Raw genomic sequence first — 13,523 nt, 5'->3', positions numbered from 1 at the left:
GACTAGTAAATTTCTATAGGTGTACCACGGAGCGAAATCTGAGAGGTTGCATCACCATCTTGTATCCAGGCAACAATGCACAAGATAAAAAAAAGCTGCAGAGGTTTGTGAACTCAGCCAGCTCCATCATGGATACTATTCTCCCTACCACCAAGGCCATCCTCAAACATACAATACCTTTAGAAGGCAGCATCCATCATTAAGAACCCCCACCATCCAGCACATGCCCTCTTCTCACTGCTACCAACAGGGAGGTGGTACAAAAGTCTGAAGACACACATTTAAGATTTTAGAAACATCCTCTCTCCCCTATCATCAGATTTCTGGATGGACCATGAACCCAATAAACATGATGAAGTTTTAAGGGTATAGGGGGACGTAAGAAATGATTCTTGGACTCTTGCAAATAACGGGTTAAAATTAAGTGCGATCTTTTGAGTGCTCAGTTCTGGATAGTGTGCAAATTTTTGTTCTGTCCTTCACTGAGGAATCTGGTTGCAGCTTGTTTAGATTAATGACTCACGGATGTCTCTTGGGAATGTTATGTAGAGTTGAGTAATCATGAGACACAAATTGAACTAAGTTCCATTATTTGTCTAATGAAAGAGAATAACTGATATGGATTGGACAGAACATTCATTTGTAATTAAAACCCTGATTTAGTGGACTCTCTTATCTAAAATTAAGTTTTGCTCCAGCAGAATTTGCGGGAATACCAGTTGAACTGAGTGCTCTTTGTTTTGCTAGTTCTATAAATTGTAACGTTCCTGCATGTTAGACAGAGGTTTGTCATGAGCCGCCAGAGGGAGAGGAATTCTGTCTCTCTGATGCTTGGTTCCGAACTTCTCGCTAGCTGAGTTCGAACAAATAAACTACTGAAAAGGATAAAGTAATGAACTGTTTGTGGTGTGGTTACTAGTCTGGCGAATTTAAGTTTACAAACACTACCTCACTCGTTGCTCTTGTTGCACATTTTTGAAAAAAATCTAGTTTATGGACTATACTGCCGCTGAAAAGAAAAACAAATTTCACAACACATCAGTGATAACAAACCTGGTTGTGATTTTGAAATCCAAGCTAAAATTAAACATGTATACCTACTGCTTGGCCAACACTCACCTGGTTTTTGGAGAACGTGATAACCACATTCAGCACTTCTCCAAAAGGCTTTGCCAATCTTTTCAGGTCTTCCTCTGTGTATCCTTTAGCTGGAAGGTTGCTAATTCGAATAACTCTACCCTTATCATTGGGGGAAGCATTCTACAAAGTAAAAGAAAACCTTTGAGACTACTAGTCTAAGTTGCAAGAAATCAGTTTAAGCTTAATTGTCATTTCACCGTACATCAATAGTCGGCCCTCCTTATCCGCGAGGGATTTGTTCTGGGACCCCTCGCGGATACCAAAAAACACGGATGCTCAAGTCCCTTATTCAACCTGTCTCAATGCGGTGGACCTTAGGACCCAGTGGAACCCCAGACCTTATTTAACCTATCTCAATGCAGTGGACATTAGGACCCAGAGGCGGAGCTCTGAATCAGCAGTGTTTCTGTTCACAAAAATAATCACAATCATGATTGAAAATAAAGTGGAAATAATAAAGCGATTGGAAAGAGGTGAAACGCCATTGGTCATTGTAAAAGCGTTAGGCTCCGTCGGTCAACAATTGGAACAATTTTAAAGGATAAAGTGAGAAAGGCTCTTCCCCAATAAAAGCTACAATTATTACTAAGCAACGCAGTGGTTTAATGATTGGGTTTTGAGTTTTTGATCGTCCACATCAACCCGGCACGGTGGAGAGCGCATTCAGAAGTGGTCTGTCACTTGATCGAACTTGGGAAATTCTGTCCCCGAGCCCAGCGCTGAAACATACGTTCTTAAGTGTTTTATATGCATAGAAAGGTAAAATATATACTATATACTAAGACAAACGTTTGACTAACTGACGTTAAATAATACCGGATGTACCTGTTCTGAATAACTTAGTAAGAGAACTTCCGATTTTTTTCGACCCCGATCCACAATAACCCATGCACATCCTCCCGTATACCTTAAATCATCTCTAGATTACTTATAATACCTAATACAATGTAAATGCTATGTAAAATAGTTGTTATACTGCATTGTTTAGGGAATAATGGCAAGAAAAAAGTCTGTACATGCTCGAACAACAAGTGCTAGAAGAGCACTTCTGGGTTTTCTCGATTTGCGGATGTGGAACTCACGGATAAGGAGGGCCAACTGTACAGCGAAATGAATCAACATTCCTACAGGGCTAAAGTGCAAAGCACAGTAACACACAAAAAAAATTTAAAAATATAGCCCAAGTCTCTGACTGTCATGTCCTGTAGATTGATGTTACATAGGATATTGTCCAAGAACAAGTCCTCAACAGTCTGGTCATCACGTGTTAGTGCAGCTGCAGACCAAAACAATCTAGCTCGCCTACCACCAAGCAAACACTGGAGGGCAGCACTGCTAAAAGAGACCAGCCTCCAACCCATGCCCACCCTGCCATAAAATTATAGGTATCACATTTAAATTGAGGCAAAATACCAGTAAAATAGCAAAACAACCTCAGTGATTCATTATTCTCCTCAGCATCCTATGCTCCAGGGAACATTTCTCGGCCTGTATGCCTTGCCATGCAACTCAAGCCTCCCAGTAACACCTTCATGAATCTTTGCTGCACCTTTTCCAACTTATTGACTTCCCTTCCTTTAGCTGACTGATCAGAACTACCACAATATTTCATGTACGGTCTGACTGATGACTTATACTCTCCTGGGCCATACCATCTTATGTTTAAAGCTCTGCCCTGGATTAACAGATTAAAATCCAATATATCATGCTCTTGTCAGGCTTATCTACATTGTAATCTTGGAAAACTTTCTTCATTGGTCACTACTCTACCAGCTCTGGAGTCATTGGCCAACTTACTAATGTTAACAGCATTGTTATCTATGTTATAGAATTTGGATGGCAAACTGCAATGACCCCAGCACCAATTGGTGTAACACACACTGGTCAAGGCCTCCAAGCTGATAAAACAATCCTCCATTATCACGCTGTCTCCTTCCACTGAACTAATTTTGTATCAAACTGGTCAGCTTACCATAGATCCCATGTGATCTAATTTTCCAGACTAACCTGCCAAGCAGGAGCTTGCTGAAGTCCTTGTAGACAACAACTACTGCATGCCTTATTAATCTTCATCATCTCCTCAAAAAAATTCAAACTAATTTGCCAGATATGTTTTTCCATGTACAAACCCATGCTGACCATCTTTTGAAATGTTGCTAGATCCTGTCACTCAGAATTCACCCCAGTAGCATTCCAACCACCGTTACAAAGTTTGACTAACTTGTAAACTAAATTATAGGAGTCATAAAGTCACACAGCAGAGAAAAAATCCCTTTAGCCTACCATGGTCATGCTGAACATCTATACCAATCCTATTACCCACATTTGGCCTGCCTTGGTGATGCCAATATTTGTCCAGATTCTTGAACGTTGCAACAGGACGTACCTCCACCACTTCCTCAGGCAGTGTTTCTAGATTCCAACAACAAGATGAGAAAGACTCCCCTTTCACCTCTACCTATTTCCTTTCATTTTAAAGATTCTCACTACCCACTCTCCCAATAATTTGGTCTATCTCTATAAGGTCTCCCCCTCAGAACCCTTGATTCAAGTAACACAAAAAGCAAGCTAACCTAGCTTTCCTGTAAAATTAAAATGCACCAGTGTAAGACACATACTGTGGACCACACTCTTTTCTTCACTCCTGGCAAAGCCTGAGAAATGATATCACTGTGGCAATGAAATGCCTGTGACAAACACCTTGGGCTTCAGTGCAACTTAAAAACGGATATTAAAAACACATTGCTACAATCATGAAGAAGGCACTCCAATGGCTCTACTTCATTAGGAGTTTGAGGAGATTTGGCATTTCACCAAAGACTTGCTAATTTCTACTGATGCATGGTGCATCACTACCTGGCAAGGAGACTCTAATGCACAGCATCGCAAGTGGCTGCAGAGGATTGTGGACACAGTCAAATCCATCACGGGTACCACCCTCCCTATTATTGAGAACACCTTCAAACAGTGGTACCTCAAGGTGGCAGCATGCATCATTAAGGCCCCTCACCATCCAGGATATGCTTTCTTCTTGATACTACCATTGGAGAGGAGGTACAGAAGCCTAAAAGTCATACTCAATGATTCAGAAACAGGTTCTTCCCCTCTGCCATCAGATTTCTGAACAGTCCATCAACATTACCTCAATTTTCCTTTTGTTAAACTATTTTATAATTTATATTAATTTTTGACTTTGGACTGGCCTGCTGCCAGAAAGCAACAAGTTTGACATATCATAATAATGTTAAAAGCCTGATTCTGAAATGTTTTCAATTTTCTTGAGGGCCAACCGTGTTCATCTCACTAGCTTTAACAAGTGAATGGAACTCACCTCAGACTCTGTCTTCTGCGTTGCTGCAGTTTCATCTTCTTTCACTGCTGATAAAAAGTTAAACACCTTCAGTGACTTCCAACCTTCACACAGCAAGTTTAAAATTCAGTAGTAACAACCTGATTTAAAGCTAAATAGTATTTTATCTCTAACACTATTGACACAGTTTGGCATTTCTTGTGAAGATACTAATTCCCGTTAAGCAGTAATACATATTTCAGAACTGTACAAGACATCTGGACTGACATCCACTTATATCACTTGATATCATTCTGAAGTAACTTTAGGTATTTTGACTATTAAAAAGCACTGGTCAAGGTGGCACTGAGCTGTGATGACCATTAAAGTCATGGCTCAGACTTTGTCTTTTCTACATTCACAGAGATGGTTTTGGGGATAGCATTGGGAGTTACGAGTCAAATTAGATCTTAGGAAAAAGGAAGAGTTAAGAGCAATGAAGAACAAGTGTTCTGAATCCAGGTCGGAGCACTCCGCAGTCAAAGCGCAGAAATCCCAGAGATTGGGTCAGCTTGCCGCAGGTTGAAGGTCTATACTTGCAGAAGTCATGAGGACCAATGAACACTTCCAGGTCACCAGGGTTGGAAGCCCATGTGAATCCACAACCCAGGGCCCAAAGATCAAACCATGATCGGAGAGTCCTGGGGTCGATACACAGAGATGGGCAAAGTCTGGAGCTATTTGTTAATATTTTAGGAACAGAGTTTAATAAGCATCACTTGACTCTTTGCACCTGAAATTGCAATACAGGTGTAATGCTTTGGTTCACATCTTTACCGTTATGCTTGTGGGTATTTCATTTAGCAAGGTAAAATGTCACTGGATAATAGACAGCACTTGATTCAAAGCATACCCAACTCATATCAACCCCAAGCTGAAAACTATCCCATCTTTATAAATCCCCTTCAGTATATTATCTTACTTGCATCAGCTGAAGACGGAGTAGTGGCTTCCATAGTCGTCTGAGGGACAGCACTAGTGTCTGCAGTGTTCTCTTTCCTAAGGCAGACCAAAGAGAATTGTGAGGTCATACAATATCTTAAACATAGAAAACCTGTAGCACAATACAGGCCCTTCGGCCCACAAAGTTATGCCGAACATGTCCCTACCTTAGAAATTACTAGGGCTACCCATAGCCTTCTATTTTTCTAAGCTCCAGGTACCTATCTATATTGGTGAAGCAGAGTACCCCAAATTATATAATACTGTCACTATCACTGAAAACACATGAAGTTATGTGCAAGGCCTAAAAGAGCAAGAGACAGAAGGGAAGATGATTGGGGGGGGGGGGGGGCAGTGGGAGAGAGGAAAAGAGAGAGCAATCTAAAATTACCCTGGCCCTCAAGTCTCTGGAAGAAAGCAAAAGAGTAATAGCAGACACGCCTCCCAGTTTTCAACCAGTGGTAGTACAGCAGTTGCAAAGTCTTTTGGCAACAATCATAGCCTAGCAGTTTATTCCTCTCCCTATCTCCTACTTGACGATTTCAAGGTCTGAATCATTTGTGTCAATGAATGTAGCTTACACAGAATTACCTCTATTTTGACTTTGAACATCAAGCAATTATCTTCAGTGGATTTACGGATCAATAGTACAACACAGCAAATTCATAATACATATTGTGAATACAATATATATTGTATATGGCAAATAAAATTGATCCTTGATGTATAAAACCAAGGCATTCATGCTTTAAAGCTTACTTTTATACTTAATTTACAAAATTACTTAACGTAACATAACAACTATTTTAAACAGGTTAGAGTAACTATTACTCTGACACACTAGACATGAAAATGAATTCTGGCTGATGTTTATTTTAATACTGTTTACTGTGTACGGATGATACTGATAATCACTGACAGCTCTAGGACTGATGTACAGTCTATACGTATTCAAGATTTGCTATTCAGACACTTACTCTTCAAAGGCAGCAGCTTGGCTCTCTAATTGTTCGCTCTGATCCTATTAAAATAAAATTGAAGCATTAGGATTTTCCAGTTGTATCCTGCAGTAAAAACTGAAGCCACAAATGGATGACTGCTAAGCCTAAAGGGAGAGCACATGCAAGAGGAAGAAACACGGACAAAATGGTAAAGAGCAATCACTGGAAACACTGACTCAAGATGCTAGAATCTTCAGCAAATAAAATCTGTTGAAAGAGTTCATGGGTCGAGCAGCATCTCTGCTGGCAAACAAATGGTCAGGAGATGCTCAGCAGCTGAGTTCTTCACACCGTTTATTTTTTGCTCCAGATTACTCCCCATTGTTCTTTGCATCAGGTATTTGTTCTGTACCCAGCACAATGGACATTATTTCCAGAAGAAAAAATTACCATAGGTACACACAATAATCTTCTTCAGTACCTTAACCAGTGACTAGTGAAATTTCATGTCAATTATTACCACAGATGCTGAATTGCTCAGTACTTCCATGATTCACTGCTTTGATTTCAGATCCACCTGCAGTGTAATCTGCCCAGAGGGGTGAAAACTCTGAGAAGGGGTTGTAGTGCTTTACAGTTGTATCAGACACTCCGGGTTCACTATGCTCAGAACTTGGGAATGGTACACAAATCCCAGAGAGTCATGTACACCATGGTTCCCCCTACTTCAGCCCTTTATCTGTTACTGATCCCCTTTTAACTTCTTACCTCACAACCCCACCCTCCCACCTATCATCACCTCAGTTTGTACTCCCTCCCCACCTTCTTATTCTGACTTCTGTCCCCTTCCTTTTCAGTCCCAATGAAGGATTTTGACCTGAAATATTGACATTTTAATACCCTTCCATCGATGCAGCCTGAGTTCTGCTGGGGGAGTGGGATTGTGTGCGTGTGTGCATGCGCTCCGTGCGCGCGGACACACTTTTAAAATATGACTAGCGATATTGATGTGGTCGATGCACGGACTCCCAGCATCCAGACTATTTGAATGCTTCAATGCTGGCTGCATGGCTGTGTGTCTGGTACCGGAGGTTAAGCTTAATGCCTTGGTTACCTTTTGCATCTAATGCTTGTCTTGTGATTCAGTGCACAGCCTCTACACCCCTCAAATTCTGAGCATAGCAACGCTAATGTTAGTGTTACTCTTTCTTTTAATCTCTTAAACTTGACGTCAAGGTTGATTTACCTTTTTATCTCACTAAACTTAGTCATAAGTCACTGGAGCAAAATTAAGCCATTTGGCCCATCAAGTCTGGGCTGTCATTCCATCATGGCTAATTTATTATCCCTGTCAACCACATTCTCCTGCCTTCTCCCCGTAACCTTTGACACCCTAACTAATCACAAAACTCTCACCTCTGCATTAAATATACCCAAAGGCTTGGCCCCCAGAGCAGTCTATAGCAATGAGTTCCACAGATTCATCACCCTCTAGCTAATGGGTGCAAAACTCTAATTGGGCAAATGCACCAGAGCCTTCTTCCATTTTCCGGCTAAAACAATTTTGATCACATTACCATTCACACTAGCTTCTTACATTGTAGTGAATACTCTACTAGCTACAAAGTGCTTTGAGGGACATAGAAACACAGCACACACATAATGCTGGAGGAATTCAGCAGGTTAGGCAGCATCTACAGAGAAAAATAAATGTCGATGGTTTACTCTCCTCCACAGGTTTGCCTGACCTGCTCAGCTCCTCCAACATTTTGTGTGTTGCTCTGAATTTGCAGCATCTGTAGAATCTCTTGTGAGTACAGAAACACAAGATCTTTCTCCACTCCACCCTGACTTTTTCCTTAAGTGAGCGAAGTTATACAGATGCAAGTCACTATATGGTCGAAGTACTCAGTAAACCAGCTAAACCTCAAATGATGTGCATGCTTTTTGGATACCAACACATATGTTGCAGTACACCCTAAATGGAATTAAACTGCCCCAGTGCTTACCAGTTTTGGAACATCCTTCTTCTGTCCCAGTAATGTCATGGACACCTGCCGGCGGTTGATTTCCGCTGGCGTGATGCTGTAGAACTCCACCACTGCTACTGCAGCCTCTTTATATGCCATTTCCAGGAAAGCCTATTTTTGAGAAATAAAATGCATTCAACAACCTTAGAAAAGAATCACTCAACTCTCATAGCCTTTTTTTGCCAATATTTAAAAAGAAACTAAGATTATCCATCCACATTATTGTCTATAGCTTAGGAAGAGATGCAAGTTCATTGAATGTGGAACATAGAACAGTATAGCTTTGGAAAAAGTCCTTCAGTCAACCATGTCTGTGCTGGCTATGAACTACCCAATGGCATCAAAGTTTCATCGAGTTTGCACCCGTAAGATATTGGAGCAGAATTAGCCCATTCAGCCCACCAATACTGCTTCACCATTTGATCACAGCTAATTTATTGTCCCTTCTGTTAGCCTGAAGATCACTCGAGTGAGGTGTAGCACCTGCTTAGCCTCCTGATCAGTGTCATGTGAAGCTATGGGAGCAGGTGGTGGATGGTCATATGAGCAGCTGGTGCATACACAAGTCCTGGTTATGTGACCATTGAAGCCAGGCTGACAATCTCTTAAAGAGTTTTGTTAACAGCTGGGGTCACCCATCTTGTAATGACGCTGTCCAGAAGAAGGCAATGGCAAATCATTTTTGTAGAAAAATTTGCCAAGAACAATCATGGTCATAGACCACCATCACCCATGTCATATAACATGGTGATTATGTACTCAATGACAGGGTATAGGAGAGTTTATCGATAGAAGTACGTAATTCCCTGAAAGTAGAAACATAAGGAGCTAGGATGGTGAAGGTGTTGTATGGTATGCCTGCCTTCATCACATATAGTTCTTGACTGCCACACAATTGGATGGATGTAATTAAGCTGGAGGGTGTGCATAAAAGATTTACAAGGATGGTACCTACATTAACAAGCTAGAATTATCATAAGATTAGTTAGGCCAGCTCTACTTTCTCTGGAGCAAAGCGGATTGAGGAGTGACATTATCAAGATACAGTACTGTGCAAAGGTCTTAGGTACATGTAAAAAAGTTTTGTAAAACAAAGATACTTTCAAAAATAATGAAACGTTTCTAAATATCAAAAAAATACTATAAAGATCAGAGAAAAGTAAAAAAAAACTAAATTGAATCAATATTCGGTGTGACCACTTGTCTTTAAAACTTCATTAATTCTCTTAGGTACATTATCATGCAGTTTTATCAGCAAATCAGCTGATAGGTTGTTCCAAGCATTTTGAAGAACTGGTCACAGTTCTTCTGCAGACTTAGGCTGTATCACTTGCTTCTGTTTCTCCAGATAATCCCAGACAGGCTCGCTGATGTTGAGATCAGATCTCAGTGGAAGCCATGCCACCTGTTACAGAACTCCTTGTTCTTCTTTTCCAGTTCTTTGGCCTTGTGTTTGGAATCACTGTCCTACTACAGAGTGAAGGTGGCACTGATCAGACGCCTCCCTGATGGCATTGTGTGATGGATGAGAATCTGCTTCTATTTGTAGCACTCCTGGTCAAAATGCCTCCTGCTTTAAGCCAAAAATTCCAAATTTTGACTTGCCAGCACAGAGCCTTTTTCTGCTACTGTTCAGCATCTTACCCCTTGTGTTTTTGAACGAAGATAAATCTTTTGGCTTTGTTTCCATTTCAGAGGAATGGCATTTTGGCAGCAATTCAATGAAGACCACTTCTGACAATACTGAAGAAAGGTGGACTTGGGTTCCAGTGGTTTCAGTGCTGGACTTCCAATTTAGAATATGTCAGTTTGATGTATCACTCATCTGTTGCATTTAGTTTCCATGTCCTACTACTACATTTCCAGTCTTCAACCTTGCCTGCTTCTTTGTGCTTCTTCAGAAGAGCTTGAAAAGCACATCTTGAAACTCTGGTAATTGGCAAAAATTCTGCTTGGGAGCAACCTTGCTGATCCTGGATGGTCACCTTGTGTCTTGATGCTATACTCACTCCTGCCACAATTACAGGAATTGATGATTTGAAGGTTAAACAGTCATATCTGCAACACCCTTTAGTTTATTTGTCCTTTGTCCAGTTTGAGTCCTTCTATACCCATTTCAGTCAATCAGTTTAGTTCATTCAACTCATTATGTCATTAGCATCCTGCTTGTTATCTTTGTTTATGTTTGCTACATACCGACAAAATAATCAAGTTTTTATTTGAAAAGTGGTCTGTTACTTAATATGTTACTTTCTTCATTGAAATACAAACATTTCTCTAACATAAAATTTTTAGGATTTGCTCTTTTCTACAGACATAAAATAAACATCTAAAACAAAATGTATCAAAAAATCTAGGGTGCCAAAAACTTTTGCACATTACTGTATATAAAATTAGGTAAGGCATACATAGGGTACAGCAATTGTCTGTTTCCCATTGATTGAGAAAGTGAGAAAGTGAGATCGGAGGAGTTGTTATCTGAATGAGCTGTCAATGATGGTGATGGAGGCTAGGAAAGTAATATTGACAAGATACTTTACAAATACTTGAATATAGATTATGAAGGAATATGGAATTAATGTGATATTATTGCAGATGACCACAGTGGCCAGCATAGTCAGAGGGTTGTAGGGCCAGTTTCTATGTTATACAACTCAGTCTACCCAATCTATTCTCCCCTCGTTTCCACTAATAACTTCTCAGATTCCATCCACATTCTATGACCAATTAACCAACCAAGTTGCACATCTTTTGGCTTTAGGAGGAAACTGCAGGATGCAGAGGAAGCCCACATTGGCACACGGAGAATGTACAAACGTTACTCCGAAAACATTGGAAGTTGGGATCAAATTCAGGTTGCTTTGCACATTGTACCACTCTGAGAAAAGGTCCTTTGGCCAACTGAGCCAGTGCTAATTGCACAGCCGTTAACATTAATGCTATTTCCATCAATTCTACCCAGACTCCAGTATCCACTTACAGACCAGGGACAGTTTACAGTAGCTGATTAGTCCACTGGCCTTCAGGGATCTGGGATGAGAGGGGAAACGGACAAACCCTCCAGGGAGAATGTGCAAATTCCACACAGATGGCACTAGAGGCTTATCTAAATTTAGCCTTTTGCAATCTGGGGATCCCTTCTCCATAATAGTTGGTGAGAGACTGAGCACTGAAATTTCACACCAATCTTTTCAAGCTGGCACATCAGTATGATACTTCAATATGAGCTTGATACTAAGACATGAAACTTTACCTCATTTTTGGAGCTGACCAATTTAATGCCAACAACTTTTCCAAAAGGCTGGGTCAGCTTTGAGATGTCTTCTTCAGTGTAGCCATCATGTGGCAGGTCAGTGACGTGAACCACACGTCCACTCTTCCTCATTTCATTCATCTTTGAAAAAACAACAGAACAGTTAGCACTTCAATGGAATTAACAAGAAAGCGTAAACCACGCCCTTGACAACTGCAGCCACAACCAATCCCAGGTCCCTGCTAAGATAGAGTGCAGAGAAGCATTTATTCTTCAACAGGTTGCATCAATATGCACCAGACTATGTAGAACATAAAATAGCAGATTACAGTACAGGCCCTTTGTCCCACAACTTTTTAACCAATTCTAAGATCAATCTAACCCTTACCTCCCCCATGGCCCTCATTTTCTTTCACCCACATCCTTAATGTATCTACCTCTATCAACACCCCAGTAGCACATACCAAACACTCAACATTCTCTGGAAGAAAACTTACCTCTGATATCCCCCCCAGAGTTTCTTCAAATCATCTTAAAATTGTGTACTTTCATATCAGCAATTTTTCCTCTGTTCACTTGACCTACACCTCTCATCCTCCTTCACTCCAGTAAGAAAAGCCCTAGCTCACTCAACCTATCCTCACAAAGCATGCTCTCTAAACCAGGAAGCACTCTGGTAAATCACTGCATCTTCTCTAAAACTTCCACATCCTTCCTATAACGAGGAATCCAGAACCGAACACAATGCTCCATAGAACTTCTGAATAATCTGGTCAGGCTCCCAGCACTGTGGTGGGCAGCTGATTCACACTTTGACATCCCTTGCCTGGTAATCTTTCGCCTTTACAATGCCTCCTTATGGTCTGGAAGACATCCCTCCCTGTGATACTCGTAACTGGCTTTCAGGCAGAGTATGTTCTATCCACTACCACTCTCTGCTTTCTGTGTACAAGACAATTCAGAATACACACAACTAAGTCTCCATGGATGCTTAGCTTTCTGAAAGAACGTACTATGGGGAACATTGTTAAACGCCTTACTAAAATCCACATGCACCAAATCTCCCTTATATTTTCATCGATCTGTTTGTTGCTTCCTTGAAGAATTCAATTAGGCTCGTGGAATATGATCTGGCTTTCATAAAGCCATACTGACTATCCCCAATCAGACTATACTTCAAATGCTTAGAAATCCTCTGTATAACAATCCTGTCCAATAATTTGGCCATCACTAATTTAAGACACACTGGCAAATGATTCCCAAGGTTATCCCTTTTTCCCCTTTATTGAACAAAACAATAAAATTAGCAAACCTCTAATCATCTGGTACAACTCCTGCAGCTGGTAAGGATGCAAATGTCATCACCAAAAACTATTTGAAACAAACCCTTGTTTCAAATAGTAATTTGAGATAGATACAGCACATCCTCTGTCTTAACACTGATATGTGCTAGCACATCAGCTGGTTTTACACTGTCTTTACAAACCTCAAGTTCCCTCTCACTGGTGAATACTGAAGCAAAATACCTCCCCTACCTCTTGTCATCAGTTCTATCCCTGATCAGTCTTAGCCTCACTCTGGTCATCCATCTGTTATTCACATACGTGCGGAACACCTTGGGCTTTTCCTTAATCCCACTCGCCATGTGCAGAACTGACTTTTAACATCATTGTATGAATAGTGACAAAGTGAGTGTCGTCTTTGACAACTGGGTAGCAAGAACAGTTATCACTCACCTGCTGCGCACTAGCCTTGTCTTGAGCATCAGGGTACTCCGCCTCCTCGGAAGCAGAAGCTGCAGGAATAGGAAGAGAACTCAGTCAGCGTTCAGCTTGTAACCAGGAGTGAATTATCACATCATTCTAGGC

At 40.8% G+C, this 13,523-nt stretch overlaps 1 protein-coding gene across 9 annotated transcripts in view; it reads right to left on the bottom strand.

Annotated features, from left to right (window-relative positions):
• LOC140726094 (zinc finger protein 638-like) overlaps positions 1 to 13,523 on the bottom strand; it is a 209,271-nt gene that overhangs the window by 54,092 nt on the left and 141,656 nt on the right. For 8 of the 9 annotated variants that reach the window (XM_073042036.1, XM_073042033.1, XM_073042041.1 and 5 more), the window contains 7 exons: positions 13,392 to 13,450; positions 11,656 to 11,796; positions 8,382 to 8,513; positions 6,409 to 6,452; positions 5,412 to 5,488; positions 4,472 to 4,518; positions 1,120 to 1,260 (listed from right to left, as the gene is read on the bottom strand). In XM_073042036.1, coding sequence (XP_072898137.1) covers positions 1,120 to 1,260; positions 4,472 to 4,518; positions 5,412 to 5,488; positions 6,409 to 6,452; positions 8,382 to 8,513; positions 11,656 to 11,796; positions 13,392 to 13,450 — 641 coding nt within the window. The remainder of the gene's footprint in view (positions 1 to 1,119; positions 1,261 to 4,471; positions 4,519 to 5,411; positions 5,489 to 6,408; positions 6,453 to 8,381; positions 8,514 to 11,655; positions 11,797 to 13,391; positions 13,451 to 13,523) is intronic. The other variant, XM_073042034.1, reaches the window with a different exon arrangement.

This window comes from Hemitrygon akajei, chromosome 4, assembly GCF_048418815.1.
Source record: "Hemitrygon akajei chromosome 4, sHemAka1.3, whole genome shotgun sequence".
NCBI classification, from domain to species: domain Eukaryota; kingdom Metazoa; phylum Chordata; class Chondrichthyes; order Myliobatiformes; family Dasyatidae; genus Hemitrygon; species Hemitrygon akajei.
Note: the sequence above shows the minus strand (reverse complement) of the source record. Positions and strands in the feature narration are given on the sequence as shown.